Genomic DNA, 23,759 nt, shown 5'->3' with positions numbered 1-23,759 from the left:
AAATTATAGAACATGTCCCATTCTTGTCGGTTTTGCGGACAAGAATAGCCATGTCTATAAATGGGACTGAGAAAAATCGGATTGCACGCGGAAGGTACCCGTATTCTGCGGATCCCATTCCTGTGCAGGAGGCCTAAGGCTTTTCCTTTGTAAAAATGTGAAAGTTTAGCATCTTACATCTCTCTAAAGAAAACACACCGACAGGCATCCAGTAATGATAAAAATACTTCTAGGCCCATGCCTCAGTGCTGCCAGAGAAACTTTCCCATGCTTCGGTCCATGCTACGTGATTTCCCTATACACTCACCTGCATCACAGAGGAAAATGCTTTCTTTTCTCCTACAGTTTCAAGAGCTTTGTAGGTAGCGCACAGGAAAAGAAGTTTGACTTCATCTTTAGAAGATGAGCTAAATTTGCTAAAAATCCACTTAAAGATCTTCTCTGCCTCATAGCTCAGAGCAGCGCAGAGCAAGCCCAAGCACTGCGCCCCCTCCTGCCGCAGCTCCTGGAGAAGTTTACTACTGGAGGAACAGAACAAGGACACGTTTAGCAAACGCACAGTTAAAAACCTCAAACCACACAAAATTTTGCTTCTTACGATTTAAAAAACAAAAACAGCGGTTCAAGCAAGCCCAACATGCTCATTATTTTATAAAATAAGTTTAATTAAAGGGGTTCTCTACTTTCTAGATATTGGTGACCTATCTGGGTCTCCGACTCCCCTTGATTGGCAGTTTTTGGCAGCAACCAGTTTCGTCCACTGTGTAGTTCCCTTCCACTTAAATGGGAGCGGATTGCAGTAGCCGGACATGTCCACTAAATGAAGGACAGAGCCTACTGGTTCTGGCACTGATTGGTGGGGGTGCCAGGTGTTGGACCCACAAACATAGGATATTGATGATCTATCCTGAGGATATATCATCAATATCATGAACCAAAGAACTCTTTTGGGGGGGCACTGGGGAACACATGATCAATTGACAGAGTGGCCTCTTCTCTGCAGTAACCGATGTGGCGCCATCCATATCTGTGTGGCTGTGCTGTGGTACTGCAGCTCAGCCCCATTCAAGGTTAGATCAATTTTATGTCCAGGAAATAAAAATCCTCCCACCCTAAAATAATAATTACGACCATAAATAAAACTTTTTTAAATAGATGAATAATCCTATATACCGTATACACTGCACAGTTTATCGACAATTAATTGTCAGATAAAAATCCAGCCAGCACAGAGTACCGGCGTGGAACAGGCAAGTATTAATCTTCTATTCACGGAGGTAGGCTGCAAGCATTAGATTTTAAAAAATCTTTATTCGCGGAGAACCCCTTTAAGGCCATGTTCTCACTTACATTATGGCTTTGGTTCCTAACAGAGGCCTAAACACTTGGACCTGTCAAACAATGGATACCACTTGGGGTCCACTGGGTTCTGGCAATGTGTTCATAATTTTGACAGGAAAAATAGCACTGCATGCAATGACATTTTCCTGTCAAATAAAACAAAGTCTGCAAAGGAGGCGATGAACAGCGCCTCCAATACACATGTGAACAGAGCCTAGGAAGCCATTTGGTTGCTACAGAATCTTTAAAAACACCCAAACGCTTGTTCTGAAAAATTGTTGCTGTTCATTTTCGTATTACAATTACAACAGTTTAAAGGAATTTGACTGGCCCCACAATACATAGTAATGCGATCCTGCACCCCAGGCTGCTCAGCCATGACAGCATATCGCAGGCTGGATCTCATCATTACTATAGTACCTCCTGCTCTACAATAGATCCCCAATGAGGACATCCTGTGTGTGATATACTGTCAGGCCGAGCAGACTGACAGGGAAAACCCTCCACTGTACATTTTAGGACGAGTTGCTAATGGACATTTAAAATAATTCCTGGAGAATCCCTTTAACATGGAAGTCGCATCATTTAAAACGTATACATAGAAGCTTCCTCTGACATACCTTTCATTTAACACATCATTTATGGCGGTCAGGATGTTGTCAAGTTGTTTAACCAGTACCTGCACAGACAAACAATAGAAACTTGTGTGAAACGCCAAAACAATAATGTACATGCCTTTCACCAGATGTGTGGTAGAGAATTTTTGCGTCAAAAAATGTGGCGTCATTTGGGAGCAAAGAAAGGATGACTTCTGAGTGTGCTGCTGAATAAAAAGACTCCAATGGAGGGGGCAAGAGTCATCAATGTGTTACAAGATTTTACCGCTCTCTTCATCAGGATAATACACCATCATGTACCAACCAGATGAAGAGACTAGTTCAGTCTTGTAAAACACTGGTAATTCTTGCACCAAATTACGTCATTGGGATTCGACAACCGACTTATTGGAGTCTTTTCATCCATTAACTCCGCCAAATGTAATCCTTCAGTCCCAGACTGCATGTGCACTGGCCAGACAGCCCGGAAAGGGAGGGCAGCGGCAGCCGGCAAACTGTAGGTCTTCTGAGGAGAGTAGCCTCACCTGAGGGGCAAGGGAATCTGTTCCATTACGAGACTGCTGTTTTTTAATTTTTTTTATTAGGGTCCCAGTTACAAAACCCATAACTTTATAGGTTGTGATCACAGAGGCTACATGGGTTGTCTGAGTATTCAATTAAAAAAGCATGACCTGTCCGCTCTCCACACGTCTACTGTACACGTATTCCCCATAAATCAATTCTGGAGCATGTTTTTGTTGTTCCTCTGTTATTTCTCCCAGAAAACATATGACTAGACTGACAACTCTGCACTACCACTGCCCTCATCAGAGGAGTGTGTCCATGCACAACATGGCACTGGATGGACAAACACCTCAAAGTGTTAACACCCAGGTCTCAATTTATTCATATATTTCTAGGAGGAATAAAAGGAGAAAAGGAACAAAAAACAGAATTATAAGAAAAGATTCTCCAAAATTGTTATATTATGGGGAACACAAGTCTGTACTAAACCAGATATGTCAGGAGAGGTGACAGGTCCTCCTGGAACAGCATAACAAATAGAAGTTTTAAAACCAGGTCAGATGAAGAAAGTAAAAAAACAACACGTTTGTACCATTTTATTTTCTGGCTGCTGAATAAAGTCTTTCAGCTGCTTAACAGTAGCCAGTCTTCGGTCCCTGTCGTCTTCCCGGGTTATCCTCCGTAAAAGATTCGACAGCCGAGACTCATCGGAATAGGACAGCGATCGCTCTATGGAGACACACAAAGACTTGTTAATACAAAAGAGTAAGCAACCGAAAAAAGGAGACTTTTGTATTACTTACCAGTAAAGTCTCTTTCTCGCTCTTCCTTGGGGGACACAGGAAACCATGGGTATAGCTCTGCTCCCTAGGAGGCGTGACACTAAGTGAAAGCTGTAAGCCCCTCCTCCATCAGCTATACCCTTCAGCCTGGAGAAGAGACTGCCAGTTGCGTGTCCAAGTAGTGAAAGATAACCACCAACCGGAAAAAGAACCGTCAAGCCCCAACGGGGGCAACCAAGCCGGAACCACAACTGTAAACCCAAATGAAGGGCGGGTGCTGTGTCCCCCAAGGAAGAGCGAGAAAGAGACTTTACTGGTAAGTAATACAAAAGTCTCCTTTTCTCGCCCATATTCCTTGGGGGACACAGGAAACCATGGGACGTTCCAGAGCAGTCCCAGAAGGGAGGGACCAGAACAAACTAGACCAACACCGGAGGCATCAATCAACTGCCGCCTGCAACACCAGACGGCCTAAAGCAGCGTCAGCCGACGCATGAGTATGCACCCTGTAGAACCTGGTGAAGGTGTGCAAGGAGGACCAAGTGGCCGCCTTGCAAATCTGCTCCGTAGAAGCCCGATTTCTCTGAGCCCAGGAAGCCCCGACCGCTCTAGTGGAATGAGCGGTAACACCGAGGGGCGGAACCTTGCCCTTGGCGAGATAAGCCTCAGTAACAGCCATCTTGACAAAACGGGCGATAGCAACTTTGGATGCCGCCAACCCTCTGCGCGACCCTTCCGGAACCACAAAGAGCGAGTCAGTACGCCTGAAAGAGCCGGTTACCTCCAGGTAAACCTTGAGCGCCCTGACAACGTCTAGGCGATGAAGTTCCCTCTCCCTAGGGTGGGAAGGGGAAGGACACAAAGAGGGGAGAACGATGTCCTCGTTCAGATGAAAGGCGGAGACCACCTTAGGAAGGAAGGAAGGGACCGGACGAAGAACTACCTTGTCCTGGTGGAACACTAGGAAAGGTTCCAGACAGGAGAGTGCAGCCAATTCGGACACCCTCCGAAGAGAGGTGACTGCTACAAGGAAAATAACCTTGCAGGACAGAAGTCGCAAGGAAACCGTCCGCAGAGGCTCGAAAGGAGAAGCCTGGAGCGCTGAGAGAACCAGGTTCAGGTCCCAGGGCGGTACCGGAGGCCGGTACGGGGGAACCGCGTGAGCCACGCCCTGAAGGAAGGTCTTGACAGGACCAAGGGGGGCCAGTGGGCGCTGAAACAAAATGGACAGCGCAGACACCTGACCCTTCAAAGAACTAAGACCCAGACCCTGGGCAAGTCCGCTCTGCAGGAAGGACAAAACGGTGGGGAGAGAAAAGCGGAGCGGAGGAATCCCTAGATCGGCACAGAACCCCAAATAGGTCCTCCAGGTCCTATAATAGATCCTAGAAGAGGACGGCTTACGGGCGCGGATCATGGTGCGGACGACGTCCGCAGAAAAACCCCTACGTGTCAGGACGGTGGTCTCAACAACCACGCCGTCAAACGTAGGGACCTTAAACGCGGGTGGAAGATCGGTCCCTGAGAGAGAAGATCTTCCCTGGCGGGCAGCGGCCAGGGCGCGTCTGCCAGGAGCAGCATGAGGTCGGCATACCAAGACCGGCGGGGCCAGTCCGGAGCGACCAGAATCACCGAGACGCCTTCCGCCGCGATCTTCCGAAGGACCTTGGGCAGGAGTGGGATGGGAGGGAATATGTATGGACGCGCGAAGCCTCGCCAAGGAAGAACGAGGGCGTCGGCTCCGCAAGCTCCCGGATCCCTGGCCCTGGACAGATAGGCGGGGACCTTGTGATTGAACTTGGAGGCCATGAGGTCCACGTCCGGTATGCCCCAACGAAGGCAAATGGCCTCGAATACCTCCGGGTGAAGAGACCACTCGCCGGGGTCGACAGTGGTGCGACTGAGGAAGTCCGCCGCCCAATTGTCCACCCCTGGAATAAAAATTGCCGATAGGGCCGGGACGTGAGCTTCCGCCCAACGGAGAATGCTGGAGACCTCCCTCATTGCAGCAGCGCTGCGAGTGCCCCCCTGGTGGTTTATGTACGCCACAGCCGTGGCGTTGTCCGATTGTACACGAACTGGATGACCCTTCAACAGATGAGTCCAGTGTCGTAGAGACAAAAGGGCCGCTCTCAGCTCCAGGACATTGATCGAGAGTTTGGACTCCAATGGAGACCAAATGCCCTGGACGGATCGGGGAGGAAACACGCCTCCCCAGCCCAAGAGACTGGCATCGGTTGTAACCACCAACCAGTTGAGTGGCAGAAAGGACCTGCCCAGAAGAGGGGACTGTAACCACCAGCGGAGAGATGACCTCACCGGAGGCGATAGATGGAAGGGATGATCCAGAGACTGCGGCGATTTGTCCCAGGAGGAGAGGATCGCCCGTTGGAGAGGGCGGGAGTGAAACTGCGCAAACGGGATCGCCTCGAAGCAGGCAACCATCTGCCCCAAGACCCGCATGCAGAAGCGGAAGGACGGTCGACGGTGGAGAAGGAGACCCCGAACCGCCCCACGGAGGATCAGACGTTTTTCCGAGGGAAGACGTACTTCCGCCGCTCCCGTGTCTAAAAGCATTCCCAGGAAGACCAGTTGTCTGGAGGGGGGAAGGGAGGACTTGGGGAAGTTGATGACCCAACCGAACCTCGTCAGAGTCTCTAGAGTGAGATCCACGCTGGCAACCGCTTGAGAAAGGGACGGAGCCTTGATGAGGATATCGTCCAAGTACGGTAGCAGAAAAACACCCCTGGAACGGAGTAAGGCCAAAACCGGGGCCAGGACCTTGGTGAACACCCGGGGGGCTGTTGCCAGCCCAAAGGGAAGGGCGACAAACTGGAAGTGGAGGTCCCCCACGGCGAACCGGAGGAAGCGATGGTGACACCGGGCTACCGGAACATGGAGGTAGGCATCCTGTATATCGATGGAAGACATGAAATCTCCCTGCTCCAGGGAAGCCACCGCGGAACGGAGGGACTCCATCCGAAACCGTCGAAGGAGGAGAAAACGGTTGAGCTTTTTGAGGTCCAAAATGGGCCGCATGGAACCTCCCTTCTTGGGAACTACAAAGAGGTTCGAGTAGAACCCTTGGAACCTTTCCTCTAGAGGAACGGGGGTAATCACCCCCCTGTCCAGTAAGGCTTGAACGGCCGCGGAGAACGCAACCGCGCGTTTCGGGTCCCGTGGCAGGCGGGAGCGAAAGAACCGATCTGGAGGGAAGGATGCAAATTCGATTTTGTATCCGGAGCACACAATCTCGAGGGCCCAGGCGTCGGAGACGTGAGCCAACCAGACGTCCCTGAAAAGGAGGAGCCGGCCCCCCACCCGGGTGGGTGGGGGCGCGCCTTCAGGCAGAGGATTGCTTTGCTGCGGGTGTGCGGGCAGCCTGCGGCTTGCGCCAGGAGGGCTGCGCCCGAAAAAACGGCTTCCTATGCTTATCCTGGGGAGGAGCCGAAGCGGCAGCTGTGGTGGGAGCCCCAGAGGCCCTGCGGGAGGACCGAAAACGAGACGCACCAGGGCGTCCGCGGGGGGCGCCCCTGGCTTGGGGTTGAGGAAGATGGGTGCTTTTACCACCCGTGGCCTCCGAAATAAGTTCGTCTAGGCGGACCCCGAAAAGGCGGGAACCCGCAAACGGTAGCCCCGCCAAGGAACGTTTGGAGGCAGCGTCCGCTTTCCAAACCTTCAGCCAGAGCTCCCTCCTGACGGAAACTGCCAGGGCGGAGGAGCGTGCAATAAGGGCTCCCGCATCAAGGGAGGCCTCACAAACAAAATTCCCGGCCCGAACAATAAGCTGGGCCAAGGAACGCCGGTCCTGGATAGGGACGTCCGAGTCCAACTCCTGTTCCAGCTGCGCACCCCAAGCAGAGATTGCTTTCCCTGCCCAAGCAGAGGCAAAAACCGGTCTGAGAGCCGAACCGGAGGCAGCAAAAATGCCCTTAGAAAGGGTCTCCATGCGACGGTCCTCCGCTGACTGAAGAGAGGACCCGTCGGGAACAGGGATGGCCGTGTTCTTCGACAGCCGGGCCACAGGGGGAAGACCATGTGGCCACGACATCTGCTGGAAAAGGATAGCAAATGTCCAGCTTCTTGGGGCTGACAAAACGGGCGTCCGGTCGAGCCCAAGCCTTAGACACCACAGAGGAGAAATCAGAGTGGATTGGGAAGACTTTTGAGACCTGCCTGGGTCTGATAAATGAGACGCTAGCTGCGTCCGAGCTAGGGGGATCATCCTGCACCTTAAAGGTGTCACGAATATCAGAGATGAGTTGACCCATCGCTGAGGCTAGCTTGGACGGCAGGGCCGAGTCCATTTCCAAATCTGAAACCGCCAATTCACCTTCAGAGAGCGAATCCTTTGGGGAGGAGAGGCTCGTCTGGGTGTGCACGCGTGGCGGGGAGAGGGAGGCATCCGAGGAGGAGGCTCGCTCTACTCTAATACGCTTCTGAGAGTGCCTAGCTCGGGAGGGGTCACTAAAGGAGAGTGAACCCGCTGCAGCGGCAGAAGCGGTGGACCCGGAGGGCGCGACAGTAAGAGTGGCGTCCTGCGGGGTAGGCGGCCTGTCTATTAGGCGGCCCACGACATGAGTGAGGCTTTCCACGGCCTGGGACAGGGATCTAGCCCAGTCAGGCGGGTCAGAGGCAGCAGGGAGCGACACAGCGGGCGACTGAGGCTGCGGTGGAGCCCGACATGCAGTACAGTGCGGATCAGACTGCCCCCGGGGAAAGGGTTCCCTACAAGCAGTACAGGCATGGTACCAAGGCTTGGCGGCTGCAGAAGGGTCTGACATGGTGGAACAAAGATGTTGCACTTAAAGTGGGAGACCCCAAGGAAAGAAACGGGGATAACACCCAAGCGACAGTACTGTGGCACGGAGGGGGTTAAAAGTCCTACCAGACCCGGATGATGCAAGCGGCAGCGGTAAGGGGGAACAGACTGAGGAGGCTGTGGAGGAGAGGCAGCAGCACCGGCTTCGGATCGCACTGCAGAGAGGATTCCACGCAGCACTGTGCGATGAACCCGGAAGTAGCGGAGCGCATGTAGGAAGCTCCGCCCCCTCCCTGCCGCTCTGAAGCAGAGCCGCGCGCGCGCGGCAAAATGAACTTAACCCCCAAGGATAATGAAGTGCCGGCCTGAAATGGCGCCGTTCACGCCAAGAAAGCGGCCCCCTCCGCGCCTGGATGTGGCAGAAGGCAGCGTCCCTGCCAAGGACTTGCCCAGATAAACTCCCCTGCCCGGTAACGGTCCGATATCGGGGGGGGGGGGAGGGGTGGGCGCACGATGTAGCAGTGGCCATGTAGTAACAGTGGCCATGGGAGCCCAGGAGGCCTGTAGCAGCGGTGGGAGGGAGGAAGGGGAGGCTGGAGCAGCCTGTCTCACCATACGCTGTCTTCACCCTCAATCCATCCAGCGGGGTCGCCCCTTCAGCTCCTGGCACCGCAGTGGCAGCAAGCCGGGGGAGGGACTTGGCGTGCGGGCGACCCTGAGCTGGCGGGACGCAGGGGAGCGAGGCTGCCCTGGTCCACCTTGTCTTCTGTGGGGGAGGCGGCAGTGCGGAATTACCGGCACTGGCGCAACTCAACCCCGGGAGAAACAGAGGGGTCTAATGCGCCTCTGTTGTCCCTGTAAGTAGAAAAAAAACCGAATTAAAAACAACAAATAACGTAAAAATAAAAAATCATAGGAAAACAACCCTGCATAAGCAGGGGGTGTCTTGCCTCCTTGGACACTAAGCAAAAACTGGCAGTCTCTTCTCCAGGCTGAAGGGTATAGCTGATGGAGGAGGGGCTTACAGCTTTCACTTAGTGTCACGCCTCCTAGGGAGCAGAGCTATACCCATGGTTTCCTGTGTCCCCCAAGGAATATGGGCGAGAAAATATATATATACTACATGTGGACAGTGACATAATTCACTTTATTTCAAACATTTTACCTACTTTGAGCAAAAAAAACGGTGTACTGGGATATTCATAAAATATGAGAAATTAAAATCAACTAATTTTTGGCCACAGGTTAAGCTGGCGATTTCCACCACAAGATGCCCCATATAAATACACATTTAAAGTACTGCAGAAAGCTTTGTGAACATTGGCATTTGTGATAAGAGCATAATAACTTCCATTAATAAAGACTTACAACGTAGATGACCATTAGCGAGGTCACAAGCCAGCAGTGGAGGCAACATTGGGGCAGATTTACTGGTCCCCTCCAGCTCAGTGTAGACTCAAGGCGCATGTAGATTGTTAGGAAGGAAGCGATAAGTGGAGGTGAAGCCTCTGCTGCCATCACTCATCCACATACACAATCATTGCACTCGGGCGGAAGTATTGTTTAGACCACACAAACTGCTGCCCGGGAACAAGGATTGAGTCTTAAACTCCTAGGAGTGCTCCTAGGAACATTCGTTCCTGATAATCAGTCCAGACATCGGGCCATGTAAATCCAGCTTCAGATTAGACAGCCTAAAAGAAGAGTTAGCTGATGCTGGATGATAAATCCGGTGCACTTTTACACGGTCTAGTCTAGGTTTATACAGTCTAAAAATGAAGGCATGTGCACAACAGCCCCAGCCATTTCGATTAAAAGGGAGTCTGTCATCAGGAAAAGATCTCAATGATACATGGGCTAAGAAAACACCATCTTTTATTTTCGAAATGAACGCCTCTGTCGTGCAGAAATAAGTTCTTAAAATGTATGCAAATTAGCAGTTCAGCGAGGACATTCGCGCTACCCTTCTGCCACCCGGCCCCTGCACACTGACTGAAAGGCCGGGGCGATAGAAAGTCAAGGTGCCTGGCCCTGAGGGAGAGGATCTTCTGTGCACTGAGGGTAGCAGGAACACCCTCAGTGCACGGAAATACTAACCTACATAAAAAAGTTAAAACTTATTTCTGCACAACGGATTTAGAAATAAAAGACCATTTTCTTTAGGTGAGCTTAGCCTATTTATCATTGACATATTTGGCTGTTAGCACTGCTCCAGATGAGAAACGCCCTTTAAATTTCCAGTGTAGTGATGATAACATACCCTGGTTTTTCCTCATTTCTTTTGTGGCTAAAGCACGGTTTCCATGCTGAACAGTGAAATCAGGGCTCACATTGTTAACCCTCAGCTCTTGCCCCAACGACTTCCGACCAAAAGCATTTTCTCCAGATCCTCCATTGATGCTGTAGCCATCTAAAGGAGCAAGCAACAGAACAACTCGATTTTTATTTCATATCTACGACACCACTTAGAAATCCCTAGCACAGAAGAGTACAGATACATAAACTGCAAATCAGAATGAAAATATCCAACATTTCAAGGGGGGGGGGGGATGGGATAAAAATAAAATTTCATATATCTTATTAGGGAATTTTCAATAAATAGGGGGTACACTGTTCAGGATCCTCATCTCTCGCCAGAGTCAAGAGGTCACAAAAAGGAGACTTTTGTATTACTTACCAGTAAAGTCTCTTTCTCGCTCTTCCTTGGGGGACACAGGAAACCATGGGTATAGCTCTGCTCCCTAGGAGGCGTGACACTAAGTGAAAGCTGTAAGCCCCTCCTCCATCAGCTATACCCTTCAGCCTGGAGAAGAGACTGCCAGTTGCGTGTCCAAGTAGTGAAAGATAACCACCAACCGGAAAAAGAACCGTCAAGCCCCAACGGGGGCAACCAAGCCGGAACCACAACTGTAACCCAAATGAAGGGCGGGTGCTGTGTCCCCCAAGGAAGAGCGAGAAAGAGACTTTACTGGTAAGTAATACAAAAGTCTCCTTTTCTCGCCCATATTCCTTGGGGGACACAGGAAACCATGGGACGTTCCAGAGCAGTCCCAGAAGGGAGGGACCAGAACAAACTAGACCAACACCGGGGGCATCAATCAACTGCCGCCTGCAACACCAGACGGCCTAAAGCAGCGTCAGCCGACGCATGAGTATGCACCCTGTAGAACTTGGTGAAGGTGTGCAAGGAGGACCAAGTGGCCGCCTTGCAAATCTGCTCCGTAGAAGCCCGATTCCTCTGAGCCCAGGAAGCCCCGACCGCTCTAGTGGAGTGAGCGGTAACACCGAGGGGCGGAACCTTGCCCTTGGCGAGATAAGCCTCAGTAACAGCCATCTTGACAAAACGGGCGATAGCAACTTTGGATGCCGCCATCCCTCTGCGCGACCCCTCCGGAACCACAAAGAGCGAGTCAGTACGCCTGAAAGAGCTGGTTACCTCCAGGTAAACCTTGAGCGCCCTGACAACGTCCAGGCGATGAAGCTCCCTCTCCCGGGGGTGGGAAGGGGAAGGACACAAAGAGGGGAGAACGATGTCCTCGTTCAGATGAAAGACGGAGACCACCTTAGGAAGGAAGGAAGGGACCGGACGAAGGACCACCTTGTCTTGGTGGAACACTAGGAAAGGTTCCAGACAGGAGAGTGCAGCCAATTCGGACACCCTCCGAAGAGAGGTGACGGCCACAAGGAAAATAACCTTGCAGGACAGAAGTCGCAAGGAAACCGTCCGCAGAGGCTCGAAAGGAGAAGCCTGGAGCGCTGAGAGAACCAGGTTCAGGTCCCAGGGCGGTACCGGAGGGCGGTACGGGGGAACCGCGTGAGCCACGCCCTGAAGGAAGGTCTTGACAAGACCAAGGGGGGCCAGTGGGCGCTGAAACAAAATGGACAGCGCAGACACCTGACCCTTCAAAGAACTAAGACCCAGACCTTGGGCAAGTCCGCTCTGCAGGAAGGACAAAACGGTGGGGAGAGAAAAGCGGAGCGGAGGAATCCCCAGATCGGCACAGAACCCCAAATAGGTCCTCCAGGTCCTATAATAGATCCTAGAAGAGGACGGCTTACGGGCACGGATCATGGTGCGGACGACGTCCGCAGAAAAACCCCTACGTGTCAGGACGGTGGTCTCAACAACCACGCCGTCAAACGTAGGGACCTTAAACGCGGGTGGAAGATCGGTCCCTGAGAGAGAAGATCTTCCCTGGCGGGCAGCGGCCAGGGCGCGTCTGCCAGGAGCAGCATGAGGTCGGCATACCAAGACCGGCGGGGCCAGTCCGGAGCGACCAGAATCACCGAGACGCCTTCCGCCGCGATCTTCCGAAGGACCTTGGGCAGGAGTGGGATGGGAGGGAATATGTATGGACGCGCGAAGCCTCGCCAAGGAAGAACGAGGGCGTCGGCTCCGCAAGCTCCCGGATCCCTGGCCCTGGACAGATAGGCGGGGACCTTGTGATTGAACTTGGAGGCCATGAGGTCCACGTCCGGTATGCCCCAACGAAGGCAAATGGCCTCGAATACCTCCGGGTGAAGAGACCACTCGCCGGGGTCGACAGTGGTGCGACTGAGGAAGTCCGCCGCCCAATTGTCCACCCCTGGAATAAAAATTGCCGATAGGGCCGGGACGTGGGCTTCCGCCCAACGGAGAATGCTGGAGACCTCCCTCATTGCAGCAGCGCTGCGAGTGCCCCCCCTGGTGGTTTATGTACGCCACAGCCGTGGCGTTGTCCGATTGTACACGAACTGGATGACCCTTCAACAGATGAGTCCAGTGTCGTAGAGACAGAAGGGCCGCTCTCAGTTCCAGGACATTGATCGAGAGTCTGGACTCCAATGGAGACCAAATGCCCTGGACGGATCGGGGAGGGAACACACCTCCCCAGCCCAAGAGACTGGCATCGGTTGTAACCACCAACCAGTTGAGTGGCAGAAAAGACCTGCCCAGAAGAGGGGACTGTAACCACCAGCGGAGAGATGACCTCACCGGAGGCGATAGATGGAAGGGATGATCCAGAGACTGCGGCGATTTGTCCCAGGAGGAGAGGATCGCCCGTTGGAGAGGGCGGGAGTGAAACTGCGCAAATGGGATCGCCTCGAAGCAGGCAACCATCTGCCCCAAGACCCGCATGCAGAAGCGGAAGGACGGTCGACGGTGGAGAAGGAGACCCCGAACCGCCCCACGGAGGATCAGACGTTTTTCCGAGGGAAGACGTACTTCCGCCGCTCCCGTGTCTAAAAGCATTCCCAGGAAGACCAGTTGTCTGGAGGGGGGAAGGGAGGACTTGGGGAAGTTGATGACCCAACCGAACCTCGTCAGAGTCTCTAGAGTGAGATCCACGCTGGCAACCGCTTGAGAAAAGGACGGAGCCTTGATGAGGATATCGTCCAAGTACGGTAGCAGAAAAACACCCCTGGAACGGAGTAAGGCCAAAACCGGGGCCAGGACCTTGGTGAACACCCGGGGGGCTGTTGCCAGCCCAAAGGGAAGGGCGACAAACTGGAAGTGGAGGTCCCCCACGGCGAATCGGAGGAAGCGATGGTGACACCGGGCTACCGGAACATGGAGGTAGGCATCCTGTATATCGATGGAAGACATGAAATCTCCCTGCTCCAGGGAAGCCACCGCGGAACGGAGGGACTCCATCCGAAACCGTCGAAGGAGGAGAAAACGGTTGAGCTTTTTGAGGTCCAAAATGGGCAGCACCGAACCTCCCTTCTTGGGAACTACAAAGAGGTTCGAGTAGAACCCTTGGAACCTTTCCTCTAGAGGAACGGGGGTAATCACCCCCCTGTCCAGTAAGGCTTGAACGGCCGCGGAGAACGCAGCCGCGCGTTTCGGGTCCCGTGGCGAGCGGGAGCGAAAGAACCGATCTGGAGGGAAGGATGCAAATTCGATTTTGTATCCGGAGGACACAATTTCGAGGGCCCAGGCGTCGGAGACGTGAGCCAACCAGACGTCCCTGAAAAGGAGGAGCCGGCCCCCCACCCGGGTGGGTGGGGGCGCGCCTTCAGGCAGAGGATTGCTTTGCTGCGGGTGTGCGGGCAGCCTGCGGCTTGCGCCAGGAGGGCTGCGCCCGAAAAAACGGCTTCCTATGCTTGTCCTGGGGAGGAGCCGAAGCGGCAGCTGTGGTGGGAGCCCCAGAGGCCCTGCGGGAGGACCGAAAACGAGACGCACCAGGGCGTCCGCGGGGGGCGCCCCTGGCTTGGGGTTGAGGAAGATGGGTGCTTTTACCACCCGTGGCCTCCGAAATAAGTTCGTCTAGGCGGACCCCGAAAAGGCGGGAACCCGCAAACGGTAGCCCCGCCAAGGAACGTTTGGAGGCAGCGTCCGCTTTCCAAACCTTCAGCCAGAGCTCCCTCCTGACGGAAACTGCCAGGGCGGAGGAGCGTGCAATAAGGGCTCCCGCATCAAGGGAGGCCTCACAAACAAAATTCCCGGCCCGAATAATAAGCTGGGCCAAGGAACGTAGGTCCTGGATGGGGACGTCCGAGTCCAACTCCTGTTCCAGCTGCGCACCCCAAGCAGAGATTGCTTTCCCTGCCCAAGCAGAGGCAAAAACCGGTCTGAGAGCAGAACCGGAGGCAGCAAAAATGCCCTTGGAAAGGGTCTCCATGCGACGGTCCTCCGCTGACTGAAGAGAGGACCCGTCAGGAACAGGGATGGCCGTGTTCTTTGACAGCCGGGCCACAGGGGGGTCCACCTTGGGTGGGGAAGACCATGTGGCCACGACACGGCTGGAAAGGGATAGCAAATGTCCAGCTTCTTGGGGTTGACAAAACGGGCGTCCGGGCGAGCTCAAGCCTTAGACACCACAGAGGAGAAATCAGAGTTGATTGGAAAGACTTTTGAGACCTGCCTGGGTCTGATAAAGGAGATGCTAGCTGCGTCCGAGCTAGGGGGATCATCCTGCACCTTAAAGGTGTCACGAATATCCGAGATGAGTTGACCCATCGCTGAGGCTAGCTTGGACGGCAGGGCCGAGTCCATTTCCAAATCTGAAACCGCCAATTCACCTTCAGAGAGCGAATCCTTTGGAGAGGAGAGGCTCGTCTGGGTGCGCACGCGTGGCGGGGAGAGGGAGGCATCCGAGGAGGAGGCTCGCTCTACTCTAATACGCTTCTGAGAGTGCCTAGCTCGGGAGGGGTCACTAAGAGGGAGTGAACCCGCTGCAGCGGCAGAAGCAGTGGACCCGGAGGGCGCGACAATCAGTGAGGCGTCCTGCGGGGTAGGTGGCCTGTCTATTAGGCGGCCCACGACATGAGTGAGGCTTTCCACGGCCTGGGACAGGGATCTAGCCCAGTCAGGCGGGTCAGAGGCAGCAGGGAGCGACACAGCGGGCGACTGAGGCTGCGGTGGAGCCCGGCATGCAGTACAGTGCGGATCAGACTGCCCCCGGGGAAAGGGTTCCCTACAAGCCGTACAGGCATGGTACCAAGGCTTGGCGGCTGCAGAAGGGTCTGACATGGTGGAACAAGATGTTGCACTTGAAGTGGGAGACCCCAAAGAAAAGGAACGGGGATAACACCCAAGCGACAGTACTGTGGCACGGAGGGGGTTAAAAGTCCTACCAGACCCGGATGATGCAAGCGGCAGCGGTAAGGGGAACAGACTGAGGAGGCTGTGGAGGAGAGGCAGCAGCACCGGCTTCGGATCGCACTGCAGAGAGGATTCCACGCAGCACTGTGCGATGAACCCGGAAGTAGCGGAGCGCATGTAGGAAGCTCCGCCCCCTCTCTGCCGCTCTGAAGCAGAGCCGCGCGCGCGCGGCAAAATGATTTTAACCCCCAAGGATGATGAAGTGCCGGCCTGAAATGGCGCCGTTCACGCCAAGAAAGCGGCCCCCTCCGCGCCTGGATGTGGCAGACGGCTTGCTTTTTTCCTGCAGCCGTCCCCTGAAGGCAGCGTCCCTGCCAAGGACTTGCCCAGATAAACTCCCCTGCCCGGTAACGGTCCCGATATATGCCCGGGGGGGGGGGGGGGGGGGGGGGGGGGGGGGAGGGGTGGGCGCACGATGTAGCAGTGGCCATGTAGTAACAGTGGCCATGGGAGCCCAGGAGGCCTGTAGCAGCGGTGGAAGGGAGGAAGGGGAGGCTGGAGCAGCCTGTCTCACCATACGCTGTCTTCGCCCTCAATCCATCCAGCGGGGTCGCCCCTTCAGCTCCTGGCACCGCAGTGGCAGGAAGCCGGGGGAGGGACTTGGCGTGCGGGCGACCCTGAGCTGGCGGGACGCAGGGGAGCGAGGCTGCCCTGGTCCACCTTGTCTTCTGTGGGGGAGGCGGCAGTGCGGAATTACCGGCACTGGCGCAACTCAACCCCGGGAGAAACAGAGGGGTCTAATGCGCCTCTGTTGTCCCTGTAGGTAGAAAAAAACCGAATTAAAAACAACAAATAACGCAAAAATAAAAAATCATAGGAAAACAACCCTGCATAAGCAGGGGGTGTCTTGCCTCCTTGGACACTAAGCAAAAACTGGCAGTCTCTTCTCCAGGCTGAAGGGTATAGCTGATGGAGGAGGGGCTTACAGCTTTCACTTAGTGTCACGCCTCCTAGGGAGCAGAGCTATACCCATGGTTTCCTGTGTCCCCCAAGGAATATGGGCGAGAAAAGCCTCCCTCTGGAGGACCCCTCCTGTCCTGCACGGACATACTACTGATCTGACTGTGTAATGCTTTGTTATCACCTGTGGTGGCACTGCAGGTAAAGTAAACATTTAGGGCTTGTTCACACGAACGTGTGCTGCCTGTTGCCGTATTGCAGGCCGCATTTGCGGATCCGCAATACACGGGCACCGTTCTGTGTGCATTCCGTATCACGGATTCAGACACATTCACTTCAATGGGTCCGCAAATCCGGAGATGCGGAACGGAACACTACAGAAGCACTACGGAGTGCTTCCTCGGGTTCCGTTCCTCCGCACCGCAAAAAGATAGAACATGCTCTATCTTTTTGCGGTGCGGAGGGATCGTGGACCCACAATCCCCATGCGGTTGGCCACGGTCGGTGCCCGTGCATTGTGGACCACAATTTGCGGTCCACAGTACGGGCTTTACACGGTCGTCTGAACGAGCCCTTACTGTCAGATTTCCCCACAGATAACAGCTGATCACCAGGGGTTCCAGCAGGGGGAAGTTTAGTGATCCGCTTATATAGTCAATGGACTCTCTTAAAGGGCATCTGTCAGCAGATTTGTACCTATGACGCCGGCTGACCTGTTACATGTGCGCTTAGCACCTGAAGGCATCTGTGTTTGTCCCATGTTCATATGTGCGCGCATTGCTGAGAAAAATGATGATATCATATATGCAAATGAGCCTCTAGGAGCAACGGGGGCGTTGCCGTTACACCTAGAGGTTCTGCTCTCTCTGCAACTGCTGCACCCTCTGCACTTTGACTGACAGGACCAGGCAGTGAAAACGTTGTCATGCTGCTTGGCCGTGTCAAAGTGCAGGTGGCGCAGAGAGCAGAGCCTCTAGGTGTATCTGGAACGACCTCCAACACAGATGCCTTCAGCTGCCAAGCACACATGTAACAGGTCAGCCAGCGTCATAGGCACAAATCTGCTGACAGATGCCCTTTAACAAGTGGGGAGAACTGTCATCCCACTTTCTTTGTCTTTGCTTAATACAGGCATGCTCAACCTGCGGCCCTCCAGCTGTTGCAAAACTACAACTCCCAGCATGCCTGAACAGCCTACAGCTATCAGCCTGCAGCAGGGCATGGTGGTTTTTGCAACAGCTGGAGGGCCAGGTTGAGCATCCCTGGCTTAATAGATAGTGAAGAATCTGAAATGCCACGTCTTCACCTGTAAAGCATCCTTACCTTCCTCTTCAGTGTGCGCCTCAGTATGAACCCGGACATCATCATGCTTTTGTCGCCCAGCTGAATTTGAAGTGTGCGATCCATAGGAGGCAGAACTGCCCCGATCTCTGGAAGTCGAGTATTTTAAATTGTCGTGTTCAGCTGAAGCACTATCAGATCTACAGGGAGAAAAAAAAATAATAACTATGACTGAAATACTCAGGACATGCAGGCTGGGTTTCGGTTCTGCCATGTATTACAGATATATGTATCTGAAGAATAACAGTTAAAATTAAGTTAGGCGCTGTTCACATGGGTGACGGATTAGTAGTTACGATCACTATTTTAAGATGTATAGGTTTGTTTTTATCTTTTGACAAACGAGTTTTCAAAGATTTTAACACCGACGACCTCTCCTCTGGATGGTCTGACTCCTGAGACCCCCACCAGTCAGCTGTTTGAGAGGGCACTGACACTCCTGTGAGCACCGTGTCCTTCTCTCAGCTTTTCCTCGGGCCAGTGACGTCACGTTGCCCAGGAGGAGCTCAGCCCCATAGAAGTGAACCTGATCAGCCGTAAACAACAGTTGCCGGTGTCAGATACATAACAGTGGATGGAGCAAAAAGCTAAAGACTCCATTCACACCATGTAGTGGTCATGACGAAGTACCAAAGCGCCAATGTGCATAGGAGCTGAGCCACGACAACCTTCCACTTCTAGCTCCGTCCACTGTTACGTCTCTGGCACCAGCTGCTGCCACAAACAGATTCTTTTTATATAACCATGTTGTAACTTCACAAATATACTGCATGCAGTCTGCAATAAAGTTCCATCTGGGTGTTACCAATGGGGGGAGCGTGTCCCTGCACAGTCTGACAGCGTCCAATGGGGGGGGGGGGGGGGGGGGGGGGGGGCGTGTAACTGCACAGTCTGACAGCGTCCAATGGGAGGGGGAGGGTCCCTGCACAGTCTGACAGCGTCCAATGGGAGGGGGGCGTGTCCCTGCACAGTCTGACAGCGTCCAATGGGAGGGGGGCGTGTCCCTGCACAGTCTGACAGCGTCCAATGGGAGGGAGGCGTGTCCCTGCACAGTCTGACAGCGTCCAATGGGAGGGAGGCGTGTCCCTGCACAGTCTGACAGCGTCCAATGGGAGGGAGGCGTGTCCCTGCACAGTCTGACAGCGTCCAATGGGAGGGGGGCGTGTCCCTGCACAGTCTGACAGCGTCCAATGGGAGGGGGGCGTGTCCCTGCACAGTCTGACAGCGTCCAATGGGAGGGGGGCGTGTCCCTGCACAGTCTGACAGCGTCCAATGGGAGGGGGGCGTGGTGTCCCTGCACAGTCTGACAGCGTCCAATGGGAGGGGGGCGTGGTGTCCCTGCACAGTCTGACAGCGTCCAATGGGAGGGGGGCGTGGTGTCCCTGCACAGTCTGACAGCGGCCAATGCCAGCACAGATGAGACCGTGTCAGAATGTGCAGGGACATACCCCCATTGGTAACAACCAGATGGAACTTTAATGCGGACTGCTTGCAACTCATTCATAAACGTCTAGTAAGAATAATCGAGGAATGGCACATCCTATAATCGTGTTTTAGGAATTGTTACATTTGAGGCAAGTAGTTACTGAACAGACAAGTCAGGAGAGGGGACAGCTCCTCTTAAAAGAAACGTTTTTCCTTTGTATTGCATAAAAAAAAAATTAAAAAAATAAAAAAATTACGTTCATAAATTTACACTACGTTTTTGTTCCTCATTTTGTTTCGGTGGTTTTCATATTTATATTCGTGGTTTGAGGTAGACAGGTGTTTTTTTTAGTTACTTACATGACATTTACTTTTCTTGTCTCTCAAAAGGTCATAGGATTTCTGGTAGACTTTATATTTGTATTTTATTATGCGGTTTTCCCCTGTAATATTCACAGGAGTCATATTTACAGGGGTTACAGCCCCATCAGTCAGATCCGGGTGTGTCATGATAACGGCATTACTGCTGCCTATGTTCGCTATATGGTGCTCATTAAAGGGGTTTTCTCACTTCAGCAAATGGCATTTATCATGTAGTTAAAGATAATACAAGGCACTTACTAATGTATTGTGATTGTCCATATTGCTTCCTTTGCTGGCTGGATTCATTTTTCCATCACGTTATACACAGTCGTTTCCATGGTTGTGACCACCATGCAATCCATCAGTGGTGGTCGTGCTTGCCCAATATAGGAAAAAGCTTCGGCTTCTCTGGTGGCCGAGAACGTGCGGGACAGTGGGCGCTCACATAGGCTGGCGCTTTTTCCTATGGTGGGCAAGCTTGACCACCACTGATGGATTGCAGGGTGGTCGTAATCATGGAAACGAGCAGTGTATAATGTGGAGGAAAAATGAATCCAACCAGCAACGGAAGCAATATGTATTACAATACATTACTAAGGGGCTTGTAGTAACTTTCTCTACATGATAAATGCCACTTGCTGAAGTGACACAACCCCTTTAAGTCATCTCTAAGCTAAAATAGTGATGGCAGAAGCAGCCGGGCATGCAGGATTGCAGGAGATTTACACCCAGGCGGTACACTTCCACTTTGGCACAGGTTTAAAGCCCTGGAGCACATGCTACACACTTCACAGCTTTGGCTATGTGTACAGTGGGTCTGCAGGGCATGCTCAGTTTACGTTTACCGTGCATACATGGAAACATTACTAGGCCTCCCCATTAAGTCAACAGAAGCCAATTAAGTGTCCTTTTTAGTCCAGAATACATCACTGTACTGTACTTTTTTCTGTACAGGATTGTCAACTCAGTTTTTTCTATCTGGAAGGATGCAGAGAAAAAAATAATAATAATTATCCTATACGGCAGGGATGCTCAACCCGCGGCCCTCCAGCTGTTGTAAAACTACAACTCCCACAATGCCCTGCTGTAGGTTGATAGCTGTAGGCTGTCTGAGAATGCTGGGAGTTGTAGTTTTGCAACAGCTGGAGGGCCGCAGGTTGAGCATGCCTTCTATACTTGCATGTGTTTTCTCTATGGAGTCCGGACAACTTGCTCACACACTCTGATAGGACGAGAGATCTCTTATCACTGGGAGCCACCAGTTCATCCACAGGACGCTGCGCTGCATACTGGTCTTGTGAACGAGCTCTCAGAAACCCCTCTGGCACAGTGTGGCTGAAAGCGTGAGATGTGACTGGGGCCTGAGGCATCCATCAGGGTGGGCATGGCTCTCAATTCTTTTTTTTTATACCCACTTTAAGGTCATCTACCGCAAATTGTCACCCCCTGGACAACCATTTATAATAGGATCTGAGGTGGCAGGTGGAGGCTATCTGTAGGAGCCACGTGCACTGAGCATTGATGGGAGACGTCTTGTCTCAGCCAACATCGAGCTACCTACTGTTGTGCCGGCAGATCTTGTGGCAATACCAAGTGTTTGACCGGTAAAGGGACAGGGCCTGGCTAAAATGGTAGCAAATGTGGCTAAAAATGGCGCTATGGCTTCTTCTCGTATACATATTACTCCACATGTACGTCAGAGCAGGACTACTGGATGACATAAAGGAAGGGTGAAGTCCTACCTGAGACGCTCTGGTGCAGAGGCTGCAGACTTTTGGGCGTTACCTTTAACGAGGATTGGCTAGGAAGGCCCTAGGACAAATGGCTGATCACAACGTATCCCCCTACTGCAGGCATGGCCAACCTGCTGCCTGCGGCTCTACAGCTGTTGTAAAACTACAACTCCCACCATGCCCTGCTGTAGGCCGATGGCTCTAGGCCATTGGTGGCAAACCTATGGCACGGGTGCCAGAGGCGGCACTCAGAGCCCTCTCTGTGGGCACCCGCACTCTGGAAAAAGTCTATGGTGTACCAAGATGCCTTAGACTCTTCCTGCCATTCATCAGTGCAGGGCACACTATGAACAGCACAGGTGACGCATTGAATGAAGGCAAGCTATTATAATAAATGATAAAGTACACGGAAGATATACTATATTGGACTGTAGTATTCAGGTTAAATTGCCCTGTTGGCGCTTTGCAATAAATAAGTGGGTTTTGGGTTGTAGTTTGGGCACTTGGTCTCTAAAAGGTTCACCATCACTGCTCTAGGCAGTATGGGCCTGCTGGGAGTTGTACTTCAGGTTGTCCATCCCTGCCCTGCTGGGACCCAAAATGATCAGCTGTAATCTAGGGGTAAGTGCTCAAATTCACAGCAGGGGGAAATCATCATTACACCAAGTTGCAGGTGTAATACAGGGCAGAACGATCTTCAGAGAAGGATCCTCATAAGTCCCTGTCGGGGAATATGAAATTTCCTAAAATAAATAAGCCCAGATTTGGCCGGAGCAGCAGTCATGCGCAGTCAGCCACAAGTCATAATAAAAGCCTAGCATTACCACCTACAAAACAGGGCAGATTTACTGTCTAAAGACAATTTAAACCAAGAGGAGACAGGGGGACGACATGACACATTACCACGGCAGTGCACACCGTGTGACAGATCAGGTGCACGGTGACAGACACGGATACTTTTCTCTTGGCTGCCTCACTTTTCACCCTTTTTGGTGATAACAGTGGCACAGGCCACGAATAAATTTTGCGCAAAGACTATCCAAAAACTTAACGAATCCGATGCACGGCAAGTACGCCAGGTTTTTTGCCCCAAGTATTTTCTATGGGAAGGTTAGGAGAACCCTGCCTTTCATATAGTACTTATGTTGTGTAAGGAGGGGCATAACCAAACCAGTCTATACTCTTCCTTAAAGCGCTTAACGGTGTTAAACATTAACATAAGCAACGTGCTAAGAAATTCTTTTCAGATGTTCCGCACCATTTTAGCCATCAGTGTAGTCACGTCCCCTGGTTTACATCTTCTGCTCCTGGCTGCAGATAGAGGGACACGTCTGATAAAGCCCGCTGCATGTGCACTGCCCCTGTGCAGGCATAGAGGAAGCTTGCGCATGCGCAGTGAGTTTTATCAGACGTACAGTATCATATCATGCCTTCACATGATGCCTGGGTGTCTAGAAAACCAGAGGTGCCAGTAGGGGTGGGCGATATGGCCTAAAATCTATATAGCGATAAAATTTTAACCCCATAAGGACACGGCCATATTTCACCTTAACCGCTTCACGTCCGTCCATAGACTATAAACGTCCTATGGGTGGACGTCTATTTCTGACAGCACGTTTTAAAACGTCCTGTCAGAAATAGCAGCTGCACGCTAATCGTGCAGCTGCTGATCGGGTTGCCCGCTGTCAGTGACAGCAGGGCAACCCTAAGACAAGGCAGGGACAGTTCCCAGGTGTCCCTGCCTTCACGATCGCTGCAGACACAGCGCTCACCGAGCGCTGTGTATGCAGAGAAGGAAGCGCTGTGCGCATCCTGTTCCGGCCCGGCGGTCATGTGACCGACGTGACCGGAGTGTGCAGGAGCTGTGTGAGGAATAAAAAAAAAAAATTAAAAATAGAAAAAATAAAATAGACATATTTGGTATTGCCGCGTCCGTAAAAACCAGCTCTATAAAAATATCACATGACCTAACCCCTCGGGTGAACACCGTTAAAAAAAAAAAAAAAAAAAAAAACTGTGTCAAAACAAGCAATTTTTGTCACCTTGCATCACAAAAGGTGCAACACCAAGTGATCAAAAATGCGTATGTCCCACAAAATAGTACCAACAAAAAACCGTCACCTCATCCCGCAAAAAATGAGCCCCTACATAAGAAAATCTCTCAAAAAATAAAAAAACTATAGCTCTTAGAACATGGACACATTAAAACATAATTTTTTTGTTTCAAAAATGCTATTATTGTTTAAAACTTTAATAAATGAGAAAAAGTATACATATTAGGTATCGCCACGTCCGTAACAATCTGCTCTATAAAAATGTCACTTGACTGAACCCCTCAGGTGAACGCTGTAAAAATAAATAAATAGAAACTGTGCTAAAAAAACCAATTTTTTGGTCACCTTG

At 52.3% G+C, this 23,759-nt stretch overlaps 1 protein-coding gene across 1 annotated transcript in view; it reads right to left on the bottom strand.

The window, feature by feature from the left end:
* SMG1 (SMG1 nonsense mediated mRNA decay associated PI3K related kinase) overlaps nucleotides 1–23,759 on the bottom strand; it is a 150,414-nt gene that overhangs the window by 113,551 nt on the left and 13,104 nt on the right. Inside the window, exons 2-6 of the mRNA XM_040441629.1 lie at nucleotides 17,818–17,975; nucleotides 10,267–10,416; nucleotides 3,055–3,191; nucleotides 1,962–2,020; nucleotides 308–521 (exon numbers count right to left, since the gene is read on the bottom strand). Coding sequence (XP_040297563.1) covers nucleotides 308–521; nucleotides 1,962–2,020; nucleotides 3,055–3,191; nucleotides 10,267–10,416; nucleotides 17,818–17,975 — 718 coding nt within the window. The remainder of the gene's footprint in view (nucleotides 1–307; nucleotides 522–1,961; nucleotides 2,021–3,054; nucleotides 3,192–10,266; nucleotides 10,417–17,817; nucleotides 17,976–23,759) is intronic.

This window comes from Bufo bufo, chromosome 7 (genome assembly GCF_905171765.1).
Source record: "Bufo bufo chromosome 7, aBufBuf1.1, whole genome shotgun sequence".
NCBI lineage: Eukaryota > Metazoa > Chordata > Amphibia > Anura > Bufonidae > Bufo > Bufo bufo.
The sequence above is the reverse complement of the archived record's forward strand: the minus strand, read 5'-3'. Positions and strand labels throughout refer to the sequence as shown.